This window comes from Malaclemys terrapin, chromosome 5, assembly GCF_027887155.1.
Source record: "Malaclemys terrapin pileata isolate rMalTer1 chromosome 5, rMalTer1.hap1, whole genome shotgun sequence".
Taxonomy (NCBI): Eukaryota; Metazoa; Chordata; order Testudines; family Emydidae; genus Malaclemys; species Malaclemys terrapin.
The window spans coordinates 73359183-73381328 of NC_071509.1; the positions used below are offsets into that span (position 1 = coordinate 73359183).

The 22146-nt window shown below is 39.2% G+C and overlaps 1 protein-coding gene across 3 annotated transcripts in view; it reads right to left on the bottom strand.

Moving 5' to 3' along the window:
* The window catches only part of PALLD (palladin, cytoskeletal associated protein), a 319604-nt gene that overhangs the window by 195348 nt on the left and 102110 nt on the right, over positions 1–22146 (bottom strand). For all 3 annotated transcript variants that reach the window (XM_054030227.1, XM_054030226.1, XM_054030228.1), the window contains exons 3-4: positions 6364–6542; positions 549–615 (exon numbers count right to left, since the gene is read on the bottom strand). In XM_054030227.1, coding sequence (XP_053886202.1) covers positions 549–615; positions 6364–6542 — 246 coding nt within the window. The remainder of the gene's footprint in view (positions 1–548; positions 616–6363; positions 6543–22146) is intronic.

The window sequence follows — 22146 nt, forward strand, 5'->3', positions numbered from 1 at the left end:
AAAAGACTTAATAAATTTTAATTGGTATTCTACTGTTTAACAGTGCAATTAAAACTGCAATTAATCATGATTAATTTTTTAAAGTTAATTGTGTGAGTTAACTGTGATTAATCAACAGCCTTAATATATATAGATAGTAATTTTCCAGCCTATATTAAACCTTCTTCCACAAGTAAGTTAAATTGACTTTGTTTTTTAAGAAATTTCCTTCACTAGATGTTCTGTGAGTAGAGCCAAGTTAATCTAGGTACAGCTATTTTCTGCATGCATTATACATCAACATATTTTCTTTTAAACAGATGTCCATTAGTCTAAAGTTATTTTCTGTTTTGATAGCTCTGAGCCTACAATAAAGCCTGCATGTAGCAAGTCCCAGGATCAAGGTCCGGTATTGTACTTTAACATAACTTGATCATTGATTAACACCAGTTAGCCTCTTCTTTTGGAGTAACCTCAGCAAGGACAGATGTAGCAGAACAGTTTTGCTACCATTCTTATACAGTTATATAGAAAATTTGTATATCATTGGTGTTACTGAGCACACTTACTGTGGCATAGCTCCAGATTTTGACTTGAAAACTAAACTTTCACTCTCAGAATCTGTTGAGCTGACACCTGGGGGGGAAAAAGGGTATATTCAGTGCTGTTATACACTCTCCAATCTCCACTACGCTTAATTTCAAAAGTAAATACTATACTTCTTTAGTATTATTCTGAAAGCATTACACTGAATTGACTTATAGGATGTAGTATAAGTGAAATCATTTCAATGCAGAGCTGGAAATTCTTTTTTTCAAAAATATTGTAGCTTTTCTTTTTGCCTGACATGTCTTTAGGATCTTTAAACGGTTTGGGAGTCATGACTGTGCTGATATATATTATTAGAGGTTAATTGCTAATTTAATCACAAATTGTTTTCCTGGGTTTTTAACTCCTTCACATTAAGGCAAATTAAACAAAAAAACCTCTGGTTACTTACATGCATACCATTTTTCCGTAAAAGATGAGTTAATGGGCCATATTCATTCCTACCTGGTTTAACATCATGGAAGTCTTTGGAGAAGTGGCAACACATTGGGGGAGGGGCATGTGGGTCACATGTCTCCCCTCCACCCTGGATTTGCTGCTTGGCTAGTCCTAAGCATGCTCAGTAACATTGCTGAAGCTGGCTGCCCTCACTCTGTCCCTCCTCCCCCCACTATCAGCAGGTATGAGTCATCTCTGCTTTAGAGATATACCTACAATGAATTTGGTACAGTCAGATTAATTGTTTAAGGGGATGCATTTTTTTAATCCATTCCAGGAAAGGGAATTTAAGGAATTTAAGACAATGAAGGAAGCTGAAGCTGTATGCTACTTAAAAAAAAATAATACTATGCATGCTAGACAAGATTCCTGAAGGAATCACTTACTGTGCTATTAATGTATGTAAAAAAAAAAGTGATGTGTGTGACTTTTCAATGTCTTTGTGGGTCAAACAAATGCAGACTTAAATCCATAGGCCACTAACTAGAGGTTTTCCTAACAATTCATCTGGGATTTCCATTGTCCCCAGTTCATGGCAAGAATGACAGCAAATGATACACTGTAGCTATTAAAGTTGTATTAAATAAAACTGCCAGTAGAGAGGAGGAAATTTCATTCTACTTAATTTAAGGAAGAGAAGGTTAAGGGGTGACTTGATCATAGTCTATAAGTATTTACATGGGGAACAAACATTTGATAGCAGGCTCCTCATTTATCAGACAAATGTGTACAAAGATCCAATAGTTGGAAGTTGAAGCAAGACAAATTCAGACTGGAAATAAGGCACATATTTTTTAACAGTATGGCTAATTACTTTATAGAAGAATTTACAAAGTGTGTGTTGAATTCTTCATCACTGGCAATTTTTCAATCAAGATTGGATTTTTTTTAAATGTTGTAGTTCAAAAGGAATTATTTTGGGAAAGTTCTTTGGCCTGTGTTGCATGGGAGATCAGCTTCGACAATCAAAATGGTCCCTTTTGGCCTTGGACTCTATTAATAGCTATGAATAATTAGCGTGGTTATATTTTTGATAGATTAGAGAAAGAGGTGATAGTGGGGCAAGATCTGGATATATGCAGACCTGGGTTTCACCAGAGGCTCCATTTCATCTCACATTGAAAGAAACTATATACCTAACATATACTGTGTTTTTAAAAATTAAAATGTCAGCATTAATTCAAGATTTCCAGTAGGCATTGTGACAGTCTGTAGCTGTATGTTAACCCTTTTTACAAGACTATGATAAATTTTGTACAATGTATGCCTTGAGAGTTATCATTTGAAAGCTCATAATTTGCTTATCATTATTGTTCTTGTAAAATACGCGTGGCAATATTGTATGTAAAGTTATAAAGTTCTAGTTTAAAACATGCTCCAAGTCTGGGGAAACAGCTACAGACCAGTTCCACAGAGACAACAGGCTAGCCAACACCTCAGCTAGGTGTCAACATAATCAAATGGACCATCACCTGGTTAAGCAGCTATTCTTTGGCAGGAAAAAGGGTGTAAGCAAGAAATTTACACATTGGCAAAGAAACAGACTGGGTGTTGCCTGAACCCCAGCTGGAGATGATTTTCAAAGAAAAATAATGCTATAAGGAAGGGGAGCAAACTCCTCAGATTACCTCTCTCTCCTCACTGCATCAACACTTGAAAGACAAAGGAAACATCACTGAACTGGGGGAGGGGTTCTGTCTGAAAGGAATCCAGCCAGACTGCTGTAAGCATGTTGTGAGAAAAACCTTTTGCTTTAAATCCACTCAGCTTGTTAAGTTAGGTATTAGTTTGTGTTTTACCTTTTATTTCTTTGTAACCAATTCTCACTTTTATGTCTCATCACTTGTAATCACTTAAAATCTGTCTTTCTGTAGTTAATAAACTTGTTTTATCTAAACCAGTGTGTTTGGGAACTTCATTTGGGATAACAAGATTTGTGCACACCATTTTCTATAAATGAAATGACAGACTTTCTATGTGCTTGTATTGTCCAGGAGGGTACTGGGCAATACGAGATGCACATTTCTGGGGACAAGTCTGGAGTACAGAATTTGCTGGTGTCACTCTGTAATATAATTCATGTCTGTCTGGCTAGCTAGCTATAGCACTCATTCAGTATATCTGACAGTCATATATATGCTGGAAGCTGAGCGTGGGCAGACCAGGAGTGGTTGCTCTCACAGTGAAGCAGTGTAAAAGGCATCCCAGATTGGAGAATTGAGGGACACAGCTGTTCAACAGTCCAGACAGTACCCTGGGTAATGTCACAAGCATGTTTAAATAAACTGGTCATAATGCCCAATGCATTGTTATTGCATCAGGTTGATTTTTAAGCTTTCATCTGTCTGTCAAGTAAGGCTTTACACAGTAAATATAAAAATATTTGTACCAATGACACCATCCTTCTATATCCACATACTCATACTTGTTACAGAGTGGCAAAGAGGCTTATCCTCCTGCTGGTTTAAGTGAACAGGTGCAGCTCAGACATTTATAGATAAACTTTAACCTTAACTATAACTCAGTATGGCATAACATTTGCATGCTAAACTGTCCACACTCAGTTCAGAGGCTATTTATATTCATCTACATGCACTATACTCATCACCACACTACTGCTGATGACCCTGCATAGCCTTCTGAGAAACAAAATGCTGTCTTTAATTCCCATTTGCCCCCTTCATTAATGACTGTTTGAGATTCTGGTTATTATGTGCACAGATTTTAGTTCTTCCTTTAATGGGAAATTTGAAAGAAACTTAATACTTTGAAAAATATCAGAATTGGGGTTCAAATTTTGATGTTTTCCATTTATCACACTCAGAATTTAATCGGGGCATTCTGTGCAACTGGAAGTTTTAATATAATCTATGTATCTGGAAACATCTTGAACATGGGAATAAAGCTTTTTCATGCTCTTTAAAAAAAAAAAAAAAGCACAACTGATGTTTCATAGAAAGTAATTTTGTTTAGATCCAAATCTTCTATATACCTGGTGGGGGTGTATGGATTTCTTCCTTAGAGATGTGTGAAAATGATAAATTGTTGTTGCTTATTCTGCACCTAAACTCCAAAATTTCTGTTTGATATAATCATAAGCAACTAGTTATTAGTACATCACAAAGACCGACTTCTGGGGAAAGAATCATGCAGATACCTAAATACTCAGACTATATTCATTGTTGCTAGACTATAAAAATTAGGAGGTAGGTGTGTTGTAATAACTGGGCCTACAAATTTACCCTAATTGTGAGCTCAGCTGTGAAAAGCAAATGAAAGTTTATAAAATGTCAAAATAACCTAAAACAATAAATTGATAGAGAAAGGTGAAAAGGGAAATGAAAGACTGAATTAGTACAAACAAAAAGGCCCACTGATATAATTCAAGGAAGGACTATGTTAAGCTATTATGCTGAGTAAACAAGAAAAGTACGGGACCAGAAATTAATGTGTGTCAGAAATTAGGGCTAATTGGTCAATAAAACAGCAGGGGGTGAGCTATTCTCCCTGACTCCTTTTTGTGGTTCTTAAAAAGAAAAGACTTTGGGGAGAAGTTAGCAGAAGCAGCAGCTGTCTGACAACTGTTGCAGTGAGCTTTATTATCATGGCTGCTACTCCCAAAATGGAGTCTACATGAAAGTTTCTTATGGGTACCCATGAATGAAGGAGAAAGTGGTCTTGGGTGGGTGGGGCTTTAGAGAGAAGAGTGTTTGAGGAATGGATGTTAACAGGACAACAGCATGCTAATGTATCTCAATGCAGAATAACAGCTCTAGATCTAGTAGAGACTATACGTTCATTGGAATGGGGATTTTCCTTTGTATTTAAGTACTGAATATTGAAAATACAGCACTTAGAGAATGATAAAAAAATAGTACTAATATTAAATGATGCATCTCTATTTAGTTTCTAATTACTAATGAAAAGTGGATTTTTTGTTGGTCAAGAGATGATCCTTCTAATATGTTGATATCCACACACATATATTACAAGTGTTTACTATATCCATCTATTTTTACATATTTAACTGTTAAAATAAAATTTAACCGGCTGCATTTATGAACTGAAACCTCCAAAAGCAATAAATTATGCCAAAAATGGTTGAAAGAGCAATAGTTGCTCAAAGGAAAAAATTAGAATTAACTCAACTACGCCTTTAAATATTCCATAATTAAAAACGCCTTTGAGTGTCTTTCCACAATAGTTTAACTTCAGTTGGTTAATACAGTACTTGAACTCTGAGCAATCTTGAATTCAAAGAAGCATGAGAAGAATTATTGGCATTTGGTTCTGGACATGCCTGTATTTTAATCTCTCTTAAAAGCTTTAGGGAAGCAAATATTTAAATCATGCAGGCCAGATTCTCATTGCATTCATTAGGTGACTATCAGAATTTTTTTTGTTTGATTTAGTACATTCAATTAGAAATTAAGGCCTCAACTTCGCAAACAAGTGAGGCACTTTACATCTGTGAGTAGTCCATCCGAGTTTATTCTGTTTGTAGGATTGGAGTCTAAGTTTGGATCATGACACTACAAAAGGTTACGATGTCAAAATGGCTTTCATGCCAAAATAATCCTAAGTAGAGGATCACACAATTTGTTGCTTCTGTAGGCCAGGGCTCCTTTCATTCTTCCCCACTCCAAGCACCCTATGTGGCACCTTCTCATCCCCTTCTATCCCAAGGATTCCCTCCTCCTTCCCCACACCAACATCTACCATCCATCCCCTCCCTATGCCAGCATCTGTGTGAGCCCCCATTCCACTCTTCCTCCCATTATTTTTATTTGATTTCTGTCTGGAAGATACTTCATTCAGGGGGTCAATGTTTTAAAACTGTACTGGGAGGATGGGCAGAGCTGAGCTGCCATGATTGGTATGTCAGAAGATGTTAATGGGTGCCATCAACTGGTTCTTTAATCTAAAGACTATTGGAGCCCTAAGCTCTCCTAAGCAGATACCAAAGTGCCTGTGTCTCCCGCCCATTTCATCTTTCAGTTTACCAATTTTTGCCAAAATCAATATGGTTCTCCCCATTGATGTCTAGAAAATTCCCGGAATTTTTAGAGACACAGAAATGCCACCAAGTTGAGTGTAAAGCCTAGCTTGACTCAGCGAAAATCTCGAAGCAACAAAATCATAAACGAAACCTAATGTGCAGTATCTAAAGTCAGCTCCATTTTTAAAATGAGATTTTGGCTCCTAGATGCCTATATCCCCTTTGAAAAGAAGAATTAGGCCCAGATTTGTAAAGGTATTTAAGTATTGCCGAGCTCAGCATTGCAATGCCTAACTGATTTAGGAGCCTAAGTATTTTCATTTTACCCTTTTTCTTACCTTCAATGAATACTTCTGCTGAAGTACTATCAGAGCCAACAGAATTTGATGCCAGGCAAGTGTAACGTCCGGTATCGTCCTCAAAGGCTTCTGCTATGACTAGTGAATGAAGGCCTCCACTTTCACAATGGATCTGAATATCAGGGGAATTCTGCAACTCTTTCCCTTCACAGAACCATCTGCAGTTCACACATGAACAGGGACAGAATACAAAGAGAAAACAAAGTGTCGATTTGCATCTACCACTAACAAAATGCAATGAAAAATTGTTGCAAACTCTAAACAGCTATATACACATTAAGGAAAACGTATTGCTTGTTTTTATATTTCATGGAACCTACAAAGAAATACAACTTTCTAATATAAGATGTATCTCAAGCTTGCTTAACAAACGTACATACTTACAAATTGCTATTAATAATTTCCTTAACTTCTCTTCAGGTACCATTAACACATTGTACATTTTAAAAAAGTAACCTGCATTAAGCACTTGGAAATTAAGTTACAATTTAATCTCTTGTTTTGAGAGTCAAAGGCAGTATGTGTAGGCAAGCAAACTCCTTTGTGTTCATTACAAATCCTCCATCTAGAATATGTGATTTTTGTTATCAAATTTGCAATCAAAATAGCAAAGCCATGTCTTATGCCTTCCATATCATTAATGTTTTTAAGGTTCCTACTAAAATATGACCATAGTGATTCCAATTCTGATACAAATGGTATAATTCACTCTTGACAGAGTTATTGCTTTCCTAAACACACAGAAGTCTGATGTGGAGGGCTCCAAAGTGATTTGTTTATCAATACCAGTACATACACACTCTCCCTCCCGACCTTCATCCTTATGAATAGATTTTTTTTCATTATACAACTATGAAAATACATTGAAAGCCTGATTTACTTCAACTAAAAACAGAAAAATTTAAAGAATTTTCTACTTCAGACCAACAAAGGATTCAAAATCCCTTTGACAAGATTGTCCCCTTAGTTCTTAACCACTTCTTAGCATTTGTCTGCAATTCTAATCTTCCATTAATTGCTTCCATCTGAAACTTTTTGCTTTGTTGGCATCTTGTCCTGAAAACAAAAACAATAGAAGCCATATCTGTTGCTTTTCCTAAATTTAAAAAAAAAGTGATGCAGTGTTAGGGTATCTTCCATTCCTATTTAAGAACAGTTTGTAATGCATCACACAGTGCTAGAGATGTCAAATAATAAAGGTCAATTAGGAGCCTTTACAAATGGACCGACCTGTTCCTATTTCATTCTAGCCAAATGGATAGAATAAAATTACTTTGGTTTCCTTTTCATCTATGATTAGCAAAACAGGAAGATACTTGGACAATTTGCCTCTAAAAATATTAAATCTGAATGACTACATTCATTTTTATTTTATACCCTAGAATAAAAATGATACCTTCCCCATTCAATATCTAATGGATTTACACATGAGGTAACTCCCATTAACACTAATGAGAACTGTGCACACAAGTCCCCTGTGCAGATGAAGAATAGACACAATATTCCTCAAGGCTAGGAAATGTTGATAATGGAACTAAAATCCTATACCATTCTGTTTTGTAATTGAAGACTAACAAGCTCCTTTTGTGTTTCCTATTGTGCCCAGAGCTCTACACATAGAGAGACTGTACAAGTTAGGCAAGAAACAAATAAACTTCCTTTTGTTTACTCAGTAGCCCCATTTGGCCTAGTTTTACAATTATCTGGTTTGGGGACAAATTTATCCAGTCAGTTCACATGCCAATTCCTCCCCATCCCCTCCTTATTCTGCATGAGGAACTTCAACTACTATATCTGCCATTTAGACTGCCAGAGTCCTAGACTTTGATCACCTTTTCTATAGGCTACGAGTTTGATAATATAGAGGAAGGAAAGGCTGATCCAGAATTTCTAGACTGATAACTGTAGCCAAGACCCTATAAAATGGGGAATCGGAAACCTAACTAGCCATCCTATTCCTCTTTCCATTTCCTTTTTCTTCTTTCTGGAAATATCTTTCAAGGCAAAGACTCCATTCATAGCCTAATTACTTTCTCAGATAGGGTCCAGTTTTAGTCTTGTGCAGGTTTAGAGTTCTAATAAGTCTCTATTGTCGCCCAAGTTCCTTTTACCCCAAATATTTATGGTACTATGATTTATATGGTCATAAAATTTCTGCTAATATAGTTGTATCAGGGAGATTTATCCGGTGAGGTTTAAACAAAGTTATTTTCTTAGGAGGGTCAGTTTTATTTTCTTCCCCTGATGCATGAGAAATTTATGTGGCTAGCAACTAGTGACCTCAATGGGAGTTATTGCAAGTAAATCTTTATGTATTCTGTGACTTCTAGTTGAGGTTGAAAGTCACCATCAATGACCTATCATTAGAAAAAAAGAACATGAATCCCAACCTTCCACATCAGACACTGCCTCATTTCTGTAGCTGAAGCCAAAGATCAAAACATAGTAGTAAGCAATTCAATACAAAATTACCTCAATCATCTTTAATGTGATGCTTGATGAACAGGAAACGGGCCTGATTTTTTACTACACTCATCACTGTTATCAAGAACAATTCATTCCCCCATTTCTGATTGCAGTTGCAACCTAGTAATTGTTGTTTCATGAAATGCAGAGACAACGTTGGAGATGTTGGTTACATTAGCTATGTATGTTTATTTCATAACATTTTCAACTCAGTTTTCTTACAGGAAATTCAGGGTATTTATTGTGAATTCCTCAGGGGAGAGCTGAAAATTAAGTCTACTGAATGAATGCCTCACTGAAGTTTTTGTTTTTCTTGCAATGAACTTGGTAGGTGCCAGTTCAGTTCAGTTCACATGAAGTACCACTAATGTAATGGATCCATTAGCCACCCAGAAAGGTGTTTTTCAGCTTATAAAGCTGGATGAAGTGTTAAGACTTGCATGGACTTAAAGATAGAATTTATGTTTAAAGCAAGCTAGCTTTTATACAGCATAGGATATTCCATGGAGCAGATTGACCATCAGTAGATTACACCTTTACACTATGGGCTTTGCTATCCCTATTGCTGTTTAGCGTGGAAACAAGCTTGTGCTTGGGGCGGCACCTGGTAAGGGGTAGCCAATCTTGGGGTGGTGGGGGGCAGCGCGGCGCTCGGTGTGTGGGGCGGGGGAGTTTGGTGGCATGGCGCTTGGCAGGGGTTCAGCAGCTCGGCGGGGTGTTTGGCAGCGCAGTGCTCCACGGGGAGGGGTTCGGCAGTGCTCTGCGCGCGGGGGGGAGGGGGGATGTTCAGCAGCGCGGCGCTCCGTGGGGGGCAGGGGTGTTCAGCAGCGTGGCACTCCGCAGGGGTTTCGGCGGCGCTCTGCAGGGTGTGTGTGTGGGGGTGTTCGGCAGCGCGGCGCTCGGTGGGAGTTCAGCAGCTCGGCGGGGGTGTTCAGCAGCACTCGGCAGGGGTTTTCGGCAGCGCGGTGGGGGCTGTTCGGTGGCACGGTGCTCGGCGCGGGGGTTTCAGGGGTGCAGCACTCAGTGGGGGGGGTTTCGGCAGGGCGGGGTGGCATGGGGGGGGGTGTTACAGCGGGGCGGCACTTTTTTTTGCTGCTTGGGGCAGCAAAAAAGTTAGAGCCGGCCCTGCGTGGAAAGGTTCAGAGGAGAGGAATTCACACTCAAATGGCCCTAAAGATTAAAGAGGAAAGGCAAAGGAGTATCATTTTCCCTTTCAGGTGCTACTGGCATTTTGGAATCATGACTGATCAGAGAACAGTCATGTGAAACTTATGTGAAAATTCCTCTGCAAGTTTTCACTAGCTAGATCAGCATTTCCTCCTTTACAGTTCATTGCATAGGCAACTGGTAACTGCTGATGGGGGAGGGCATAATGGTCCCCCCCCACAGTCACCGTCAACTTCCTGGTGACTGCCAAGGCACCCTCCAGCAACACCCTCTTGACCACGGCACCCCTCTGACCATGGCACACTGGTTGGTTGCTCATGTCGCCTATTCTTAAAGTTCACACTGTCATGATTGGCCTTTGGGAAAATGGCACCCTAGCACCCTGCCCCACTGCCTTCCTGGACTCCCCAAACCCAATCACTCTTGGACCCCACTGCCTCCTCCAACTCCCCCCCCATTGCCCCTGGCCCCCACTACCTCTCCCGGCACCCCAACGCCTCCCCTGGCTCTCCCCCCCCCCCCAATTACTCCTGGCCCCTGCTGCCTCCTCCAGCTCCCACCCATCACCCCTGGGCTCACTACCTCAGCTCCCGCTACCTCCCCCACTCAATGCCCCAACTGACTCCCTGAGCTCCAGGCAGGGGAGTCCAGACACATACTCGATCAGGTAACTGGCTGCCAGCCAGTGAGGAAGGGATGTGTCTCAGCAGGCCCCCCTGCTCCCCTCTGGCAGAGAGCGGTTTCAATTCCCTGCTCTGGGCACCAGCTAGTGGGGCTCAGCAGGGGCACTCACTGCTGGTGTCTTTAGTAGGTATGACCCTTCAGCTGCGCTCAGCCCACCCTGGCAGAAATCGTGCCCCCCCATGTGTCACCTATAGTCCATTCCTTGCTATTTATTCCCTTAGGGGGAGAAGGATTATGACCCAGGTGTGGATGTGGAAGGCGATAGCAATTTTGCTCCTGAGGAGGCATTCTACCAGAAAATTATGCCCTAAAAAGAGCAGCATGGAAGAATGGGCCCATAGTCCAGATGCTCTGAGAGAAGGAGGATTTCTCTGGATCTCAGGGTGAAACAAAATTTTGTACTTCATCTGTTCAAAGCACTGTGTGCAAACATTAATTAATTAGTTCTCACACCACCCCTCTATTATAGATATATATTATGTCACGTGTATACATTGGGTGGTGGAGGAGGGGAAGTACACAGGCAGAGGGGTGAAATGACTTGACTAAGATAACACAGCGAGTCTGTGGCAGTTCTGGGATCAGATGTTCTAACGCCCACCTTATGCTCTTTTCTTTAGAGCAGTGGTTCACAACCAGGGGTACTGAGGGGGTTTTCCGGGGGGTACATCAACTCATCTAGATATTTGCCTAGTTTTATAACAGACTACAGAAAAAGCACTAGCGAAGTCAGTACAAACTAAAATTTCATACAATGACTTATTTATACTGCTCTATACGCTACACACGGAAATGTAGGTACAATATTTATATTCCAATCAATTTATTTTATAATTATATGGTAAAATGAGAGAGTGAGCAATTTTTCAGTAAAAGTGTGCTGAGACACTTTTGTATTTTTGTCTGATTTCGTAAGCAAGTAGTTCTTAAGTGAGGTGAAACTTGGGGATACACAAGACAAAAATCAGACTCCTGGAAGGGGTACAGTAGTCCAGAAAGGTTGAGAACCACTGTTTTAGACCATGCATCTAAAGAGAATTGGCATGGTCTAAAGTAGTGGTTCTCAACCATTCCGGACTACCATATCCCTTTCAGGAGTCAGATTTTGACACACCTGTGCCTTAGTATCATTACTTCAGTCATTGCACCCACTGAATTTCAATGGCACTTTTGGTCCTAAATCACCTGGGCTCCATTGAAAGTTCCACCCTTAGGAGGCTAACCTCAGTCACTAGTTTAAGGATCTTGGCCAAAACTCCTTACTTCTTCTCCAAAACTGCTGTGTACAATTGTTGTGGGTTAGTGAACCATTTCTGTAGGTTATTCCAATGGTGACCACATTTCAGTAGTTTTTGTAATTGATCCCTGCATATAGTTTCTATTTCAGTTTGTTAACCTTACTAAATCACTTTGGGATCCTTTGCAGTAAACGGTATTGTATTAATGCATGACATTATATCCTAGTCAGGGCACGTAACAGCTCAGATAACTTTAAAAAAAGGGTGAGAAAGACTAGCACTTTAACATATTTCAAGTGACAGGGAAGTGAATTTTGACTGCTGTGCACTCTTCCATGCTCTCGTATAAGTAGTTTCACTCCTCTACCCCCACCCCCCCAAAGCTTTTTTACTGGCTATACTTAGCATCCTAATTTTTACTGTGATATGCTTACATGAAAGAAAAGAATGAGAGATGCCAGCTGTGAAACAGTTTGTATATCATGCATATCATGACACGAGTTAGTCATTCATACCATTTGTCTATCTCCTTCACTCCTCTTTCCCTCCTGCCCTGACAATCCTCCGTGTATGGAAATGCATGTGTCTGGGATTTTAAGGACTCTGAACAAAATATTAACAGTTGAGCAGCACAGTGACTGACCAAATACCAGGGCCTTAAGAAAAACAGTTCAAGCTTTCCTCTAATGCATAATCCTGCTGTAACCTATGTTTAGTCAAAGTAACTGAGGAATAAGGAGGGTTTCCTTTCCACACACTCTTAAAAGTTAATTTAAAATGGCAGCTGAAGTGAAATTTAAAGACACAGCCTGAGGGAAGAATTATAATAGGGCACTCCGACCCCTACAAATGTGAAGTAATTTTATCCTTAGTGGTGTTAACTATGGCCAGCAAGAAATGCTAAAAGGAAACAATGTAGTATTGCTTTAGTGGTATAGTCAGTGTTTCCATTATACTGTATAAACTCCTATTTTGTAATTTCCCTATAAAAATTAACCACTGTCTCACACTTCCAGCCCTCAAAACATCTCCATTTGCAAACTTTTTAGTTTACAATTTTAAAAAGAAATCAGTTTCACCACATCAAAATTAGAGTATATTGCTATAAAGAAATTGATTTGTTTCTAGTGTAAGCATAACTCAGTTTTACACAAAAAGTAATTTGTGAAGCAATTAGGACACGTTTTCATATGTAGTCCATATTCTTAGTGTTATATATTATAAAATTACTACAAATAATGACAGACTCTTGCTACCTATATTTTGATATCTTTTAAAAATCCATCAAGATTTTAACCTCTGAAAACAGTAGAAAAATGTGTAGCTTCTCTCTGAATGCCTAGCTTAGTGGGTCCAAAAATGAATTTACAGGGCTATTGTGGTCAAGCTAGTAAAAAAATGTACATAACATTGGATGATCTCTCTCATTTATTCTGGACTGATCTCTTTAGTAATCTAATTGTGATCTTAAAACTCTCACTGACCTGAGAGTGTCATATTCAGTGGAACAATTTCAGGATTAATCTCTCAGGGTATGTCTATACTGCAGTTAAACACCCACAGCTGGCCCACATCAGCTGACTCGGGCTCAGGCTATGGGGCTCTTTAATTGCAGTGTAGATGTTCAAGATCGGGTTGGACCTTGCAGCGGGCAGGGTTCCAGAGCCCAGGTTCCAGCATGACCCCAAATGTCTACACCGTGATTAAACAACCTTGCAGCCTGAACCCTGTGAGCTGGAGCCAGACATGAGCCAGCATGGTTGTTTAATTGCAGTATAGACATACCTTAAAGAGGCAACAGTCTTTCCTCATGCAGCATGTGAAGACCAAAAAACCGCTCTGGATTTGCTGCATTTTCACTGTGTTGTGGAAGGAGAGAGGTATAACATTTGTTCAAGAGAATTCTGCTCCCTGGAAGCAACATAGAAGCAGAGAGCGGGAGGAAAGGTAAGAGATGGGGCCAGTTGATTTAGAAAGAATGCAGTGCGCCATGGCCTCTACTGCTGAGAGTAGGCTGCAGGAACTCCACAGACTGTCTTCACTAATCTACTCTAATTTAGAGGGGAAAATGTGTTCCCTCCAACTGTCACATAGTTCCTCACAATCTTTTTGTGAGAGCTGTGTTTATGAACAAGGATTTGGCTGTAAGTAATTATTAGGAATTTGCACTACAGACTAACTACCGTTTATATTCGTTCATAAGCTGAATATTTTTGGTAAAAAAAGTGACGCATCAAAGAGCGGGGGTCGGCTTATAAACGGGTCTACACCAAAATTTGATGATTTTAAAATCTATGGAATCATTGAATTGAATATCTAATACAGGGATCGGCAACCTTTGGCACACAGCCCGCCAGGGTAAGCACTGTGGCGGGCCAGGCCGGTTCGTTTACCTGCCACTTCCGCAGGTTCGGCCGATCGCAGCTCCCACTGGCCGCTGTTCACCGCTCCAGGCCAATGGGGGTGGCAGGAAGTGGCGGCTTACCCTGGCGAGCCACGTGCCAAAGGTTGCTGATCCCTGATCTAATACATTGTAGTTTTGTTTACCTGGAGCGTCTGCAGGCATGGAGCCCCTCAGCTCACCACAGTTCTCTGTTCCCAGCCAATGGGAACTGCAGGACGTGCCGGCGAACTGCGGCCACAGGGAGCTGAAGGGCTCCATGCCTGCAAAAAGAACAGAGGTACTAGATGCTCCAAGTAAACAAAATGTCCCGATCTGCCAACGGCCTACCCTGACAGGCCGGGAGCCAAAGTTTTCCAACCCCTGAAATATGAAATAGGGTCGGCTTATGAAAGGGTCATACAGTTTTTGCTATTTTTAATCTATCCATTTTGGGGTGTTGGCTTATAAATGAGCAGGCTAATGAACCAGTATATACGGGTATTCCATTGAAGTTGATACACACACTGAAAAGATGTAATAACCTAAGGAAAAGAACTGCTAAGTTAGTTTTAGGTATTGACAAATCCAGACAAGGCATTTGAAGTTGTAGCTGAGACTGTTCTTCGCTGCAATACCCAGACGCAATGAAATGAGCTGTTTCGCAGCCTTGTATAGTACTATATGCTAAATGCACTATAATAATTAGATACCATAGAAGACCAGTTTTACCAACCCTGAACATTCAAAAATCATGAGTCCACCCTAAAAGATCATGGGATTGGCTTAAAGCACCCAAGAATTAAGATATTAAAACTGGGGGCCTTATTTGCCTCTAGTTTGAGTCTTTCAGGATTCGTATTTCTAGACTTTTCTCTGTTATCTTGACACATACAAGTTTCCTTTAAAAAAAAAGAAACATCAGAGATTATCATAACATGACTGCAGGAGTTGGGACTAGCAGAAAAACACCAAAACATGACAAGAGCTGTGATAAAATCATAGATTGTCAAAATTTTACCTTCAGCTTACTGGTTTTTGTCAGTTTGTATTCAAACCTAGTATTAGACATATTGTACCATCAGGTTAAAATTGGCAAAAAATGTTTTTTCTAAAAACTGTTTTATTTATATCTTAGATTAGGAGAGCTTTTTAACCTTATTTACTTATCTTTGTTTACCGTTTACACTTTGCTCATCTTGGATCATGAAATTCTGTTGGCTTCAACTGAGTTACCAATGATTTAAACCTCTGTAATGCATCAGAATGCATGTCACAAAATGATAGCCCTGAATTTCAAATTCACTACTGCCCTCCAAACTCATTCATAGGCCCACTTCATCTTACTTGAAGATCTTCTAAACTGTTTCAACTTTTAGTTATAATTATAAAATATTATTCTGAGAGACATGGGCCTGAATCAAAGCACTTAAACATATGACTGATCCAAACCTTTTCAGCAAAAACATTTGGAACTATGCCTTACACTCTGAGATTTACCCCATTAAGTTAAGTTAGAGACACAGCAACAGATTTGGCCCAGAACATCATCATTCTTTAAAAAAAAAAAAAAATTAATGAAACTTTAAAAATAATGCAATGGATAAACTTTTGTTTGGATTTAAGTGTTTCTCTAGGTGGTTTACAACTTAACCCTGCATCTTTGTGGTGGTGGATGAGAACTGTGAGGGTGTGTAAATGTAATTAAAAACAAAAGTGGAACTAACGAGTATCTTTTTGCACTGGTTTTATAACAGAGCAAAGTTTGACTCTGTATATTTATGGAAACCTACCATATAGATAAGAGCCAATAATAAAAGAGTCTGATAAGATGAGACCATTCTAGTTCAGTAAAATTTCATATGTAAACAGGCATTCCAAGACACAATGAATCATATTCCAGATGGTTTCTGTATTAGTCCACATGCATATAAAGTAAAAATCTAGGAGAAATGTGTGAACTCACTGATTGATGGGGTATCTGTAAATGCAGTTTTCCCACCATGGCTCAAATTAATTGAAGGGAGAATGAGGAAACGGGTTTTGCTTTTCAAACTGTAACAAGTTAATTTATTTTCAGTATTAGCATATGGAAATGCAATTTAATTTATGTTTAATTTAATTTAAATTAATTTAAATGTTAATTTATTTTCAGTATTAGCATATGGAAATGCAATTAACACTAGATCAGAGAGATTATTTTCCATTTAGAAAAATGGCCCTTAGTAAATACAGAATTTTTGGGATGCATAGTCAAGGTTATCTAGAAATATTACTGTCATGCAGGTACTCATGTCTTGGTTGCAAGAGCTCAAGGTAATGTCCCCTGCTGATCAGTCCTCGCTGGTGGCTATTAATATTTTCAGGTGACCTTGACTGTATGTTTTTCTAGACCTTTATAATTATTAAAATATGTATTACTTATTTGAAGAGTTTAACAGGAGGACAATTATGCTTTAAAAGTGAAAAATCTGCCAATTTTCTCTTTGGTGAATCTGGTTTCAGGTCTCATGGGTGCATTTATAACATGAAAAGATTAGAGATAACAAAGAAATGACTCACTGTGAAAGCTGATTTTTCCACAGCACAGTGGCAAATGATATAGGTATTATACTTTAAGTAATCCAGTTTTAACAGTCATCCTGCAGAACAGGAGGCAACTGTGCAGCTGTTATTAATTCAGTAAGAATAGGAAGCAGATCAGGCTCTTTTCTATGCCAGTAAGAAAAGGATGGTCTCCTCACATTGAGAAAAAAAAAAGAGTGGAAGATTCTCTCCTTCAGTCCAGTCCTCTGCTTAGAAGACTATTCTGTTTTGAAAGACAAAAGATTGGCCTAAGAGTGGACTATGCAGCAGCTTTATCTCAGATCAGATCACTTACAGCATAAACCCCTTTCAAGCAGGGGAGAAAGGAGTGCTGGATGGCACAGTGGATAACAAGCCTTTCACCTCTCGAGACCGAAGTTTAAATCCTACCTTAGGTCACAAGATAACTGTCTGTTCTTGCTCTTATTTATCCACATCACAAAACCACTACACAGTTTACTAAAAATGACCCCAATCGGCATGGTCTGTTGAAGTACTGAAAAGTTATAGATGTGGATTAAACTAAACATACATTTGGAAGAGCTGCATGTGAAACCTTGTGCAGTGTTTTATGCTCTATATTTGGCTCAAGTCAGTAGTCTAAATCCTTCACTTTTATAAGCAGTAACATAATTCACAAGTCGGGCTGAGTAAATACTTTAAATAAGTAATATTTGCGAATATTAATTCAAATTAAAACAGAACGTGTGTTGTCTGTATTTGTGACCTCTTATTTACATAAAATTGTGTGTGAAGTTTTGTTCACAAGAATGTACTTGGAAAGAGAAAGTGTCAAATTCTCATGCAAATATGTATTCATACATTAATATGTATTTACAAGAGAAGTGTTTGTGTGGTTATCTTCAGAGCTCTTTGTGGGTTTGGGCAATGATCAGAGCAGGGAACAGAAACACTACCAGATGCTGTAGGGTATGTCTGCACAGCAGCTAGGAGTGAAACTTGCATTAGCAGGGCTTGAACTATCATGCTAGCATGGATGTTGCAGTCCACAGAGACTTGTGCTAGCCACCTGAACTCAGACCCAGGGGTTGAGTGGGCTGTTAAGCCCACTCAACAGTATTGATAATAATAATATTCAACATTCAATAATATTCAATATTGATAATACGGGGGGAGGGATAGCTCAGTGGCTTGAGCATTGGCCTGCTAAACCCAGGGTTGTGAGTTCAATCCTTGAGGGGGCCACTTAAGGATCTGGGGCAAAATCAGTACTTGGTCCTGCTAGTGAAGGTAGGGGGCTGGACTCAATGACCTTTCAAGGTCCCTTCCAGTTCTAGGAGATAGGATATCTCCATTTATTTATTTTATTTATAATAATATTCAAGCTGCTACCTGAACCACAATATCCACACAGCTATTTTTAGCATACTATCTTGAGTCCTGCTAGCACAAGTCCGTCTACCCATGCTCGGAGACTCACTCCCAGCTGCAGTGTAGACAGACCTTTAATTATCCTGTAAGGGGAACTCAACTGTTGAGCACCTCTGAATGTCTGGGTGTGATAACAGTCAATTTCTCTCCTCTGCTGCCTCCAGCAGGCTGCCAGCTGATTCTGATGCATCTTCAGTGGCTTGGCCCTTCAGCCAAGTCACAAAGCCCTTTTTGAGTATTAGAGTCTAGCAAATAAACAGTCACTATCCTCACTAGGGTCTTGAGCCCTGGCTCTGAGCTCTTTAAACTGAGTCCTTTTTTGGGCTCCCAATTAAAGTCTGTCCCCTTTTGGAGTTCACACAACTTTACTGGTGTCTGGTGGGGGAACCTGGGCCTGCCCACTACTCCAGGTTCCAACTCAGAGACTCTATAAACTTCATTCTTCTGCTGCTATTTCCCTGGGCCTTTTCCTACCAGGCACTTCTATCTCTAGCCCTGCATCAGAGCTAACATCCTCAGGTCCTTCTCCCTCTGCATTCCCAGCTATGTAAATTCAGTCAGCCATATAATTTGTCTGAGTGTTGGGCTCCTTTGACGAGAGGGGAGCATCTTGTCCACTCCTCTGGTCCCCGCCAGGAACTGCACTGATCCTTTTATCTGGACCAGCAGGGCCCTTATTGGCCATTGCTAGCCGCTCTAGCCCCTTGGTGGACTGTGGTTTCCAAAGTGTCTGCTCCAGAGAGGCCTCTCTAGGCAGACCTGTAAGACCCACCTTCACTACTCTCTTCCTCCCACATTGCCACTTCCTGGTACGGGCTGTAGTAGGAGCATGGGGCCTCCTGTAGGAAACTGCAAAGGCCAGATATACCCTGTCACAGGCCCACAGTGAGGATTTAAAACTTTCAGAACTTCAAGCTGCAAAGTTGTTTAAAAACTCAAGATTTTTTGGAGTTATTTTATATCTTTCCTCCTCTACAAAAACAGGTGAACTTACTTTTTTCAAACTTAAAAATAATAAAAAAAAAAAACCCAAAACAAATTACCACAGCCAAAATGCTGAAAGTTTCAGAAAGTTGCAAATGACTGAGGAAAAGGGATTAGGATGGAAACAAATAAGAAACCCGATCTGTAATGGGATGGAACTCCCTCATAGCTACAAAACCTTTTCTGAAAATGTAGGAAAACATCCAAAAATATTTAATAAATTTATTTGGTATTCTATTAACAGTGTAATTAATCACGATTATTTTTGTAGTTAATTGTGTGAGTTAATTGTGATTGACAGCCCTAATACCCACAAAACAATATTGTTTCCCCCATTTTCGTCTCAAGGAAACAATTATTGGAAACTGGATACACTCTTAAGTATCATTCATAGTCACAGGAAAAAGCTGCAGACATTTTTTGGACCTGATGCTGTTTTGAACCTTCTACAGACATGGTTCATGATGACCGACTAGAAAAAAATAAGCTGTGAATACATGAAGGAAAAAACACTAAATAGTTACACAGTATATTTCTGGGTACAACATTTAGCAGACTGCAGAATATTTTATGTTGTAATCTAACTGTATGGCAGAAGATAAGTGGTTGAGTGGAGGAAATGGTGTTTAACTTTTAAAAAAGCAAGAAGTATAGCTAATAAGATGTCTATCTATCATTACCCTGATCCCTTTACTTGTCCAGTCTACTTGTCCCTTCTCCCACCCTATAGCAATCTTTGTCTTTTTAGACTTCATGATCTTTGGGGCAGGTTTCTCTTCTTCTGTTTAGAAAGCATCTTGCACATTTTGGCCATGATTGCAATACCAACAAACACTGGTTTCATAGTTACCCCTACTAATGTCAATAGTTGTGCTGGCCACTTCCAAGTTATCAAAGTATAAAATTCAGAATGGTTTATAAATGTTGAGAATGAGAAATTGCAGTCAAAAAGACGGGTAGAGGTGCATACTCAGCTAATTTCAAGCCAAAGTTATTGTAGGTAGTTAAAATTACTCATTGTTTAAACCTGGATTACATATCAGAATGAATATGGTGTACTTTATTGAACAATTCCTTCATTCTTCCACATGAAGTTTTTATGTTTCTATGTAATGATTATCACAGAAGTGTGAAACAGTAGCTATAATACCAACTTCTAACATAGGGAAAACAGGGGCAGCTGGCACATACAGCATTTTCAGCTAACTAAAGTTACTGCATGTGAAACCCCCTGTAGTTTTAAGTATGTGAACTCCCAGAAACCGAGCAGTAATTTTTTTCCTTTTGACAGGTAATTAAATTGAATGTTTTTGTACAACTTCCTCCTGGGGACTGGAACATCTTACCCTGAAGTCAAAGTGTGGTAGACATTATCTACATCTGAAATTGTTTCACTAATTCATTTGTCAGTATGTCAAGCAGCTCCCTTCTGTCGGTCTGCGTTGTTCTGCCAGCAGCATATGATTTATTTGCTGTTTTGCTACGTAAAAGGATTAACATCTCTCTTTAAAAGGTTGGATTATTAGATTTCTAAATTAGAGATACTTCTCCATTCTTTATTCACTCTATCTTATTCACACTATATAGAACTGGCTACACGGTCTCTCAGTTTGTTAGCCACAACATTACTTGTGCAACTACAAGAAACATGATCAGCACATCAGGCTTTTTATTTTCCTGGATGATAAAGACAATGCAGTAAGTATAGCTCACTTCACTGCCCTGGGGTCTTCCCTAAAAGCACTCCTATAATGGGAGGCAAGATAAAGTTTCCATATATTTTAAAGAATAGCATTCAAATGCAGTCAGCCCTGTCTCTTGGGAAACATAAAAAATGCATCTCAAAACAGCTGCTGGTTAGGAGAGCAGAACCAGTACAGGAGTAAGCAGTATGGGAAATAGTTTTCCCACTACTAAATGGACAACATGCTTGGTTTCTGGGGAAGCACTGAGAGGGCTAATTAATTTTGTATATACAAACATATATAAATAATTTACAAAATCAAACGGGCCTGATTCATAACTGTATTACTCCAAGTTTTATGTCCATGTAACTCCACTGAAATAATTATTGATTTCATTAGGAGTTAGTATTTCAATAGAATTATATAGGTGTAGAACTGGAATAATGCAGTCATGAAGCAGGCTCTATAGCTATCTAAAACTACAAGTCTGGCTCATGACTGCATTATTCCAGTTGTGCATCAGTGTAACTCTGCAGAAGTGCATGTATACACAGCAAACCCCTTTGCTTGAACAAATGAATATATTTCACCAAAATATTATGCATATCAAAATGAACTTGAACAGATGTTTTTATTAATATTTACTATCTGTTAAGAGTTGACAATGCACTCCACTCTTAAAACAAGAAAAAAAAAACATTTCTTTAGGATAAATGGACACAAGTCAGATATTAGGAATGGCAATAAACAAAAACCTGTAGGAGAACACTTCAATCTCCCTGGACACACAATAGCAGATTTAAAGGTAGCCATCCTACAGCAAAAAAACTTCAGGACCAGACTTAAAAGAGAAACTGCTGAGCTTCAGTTCATTTGTAAATTTGACACCATCAACTCAGGATTAAACAAAGACTATGAATGGCTAGCCAACTTCAAAAGTAGCTTCTCCTCCCTTGGTGTTCACACCTCAACTGCTAGTAGAGTGCCTTATCCTCCCTGATTGAACTAACCTTGTTATCTCTAAACTGATTCTTGCCTGCATATTTATACCTGCCTCTGGAAATTTCCACTACATGCATCTGATGAAGTGAGTATTCACCCACAAAAACTTATGCTCCAATACGTCTGTTAGTTTACAAGGTGCCACAGGACTTTTTGTCGCTTTTTACAGATCCAGACT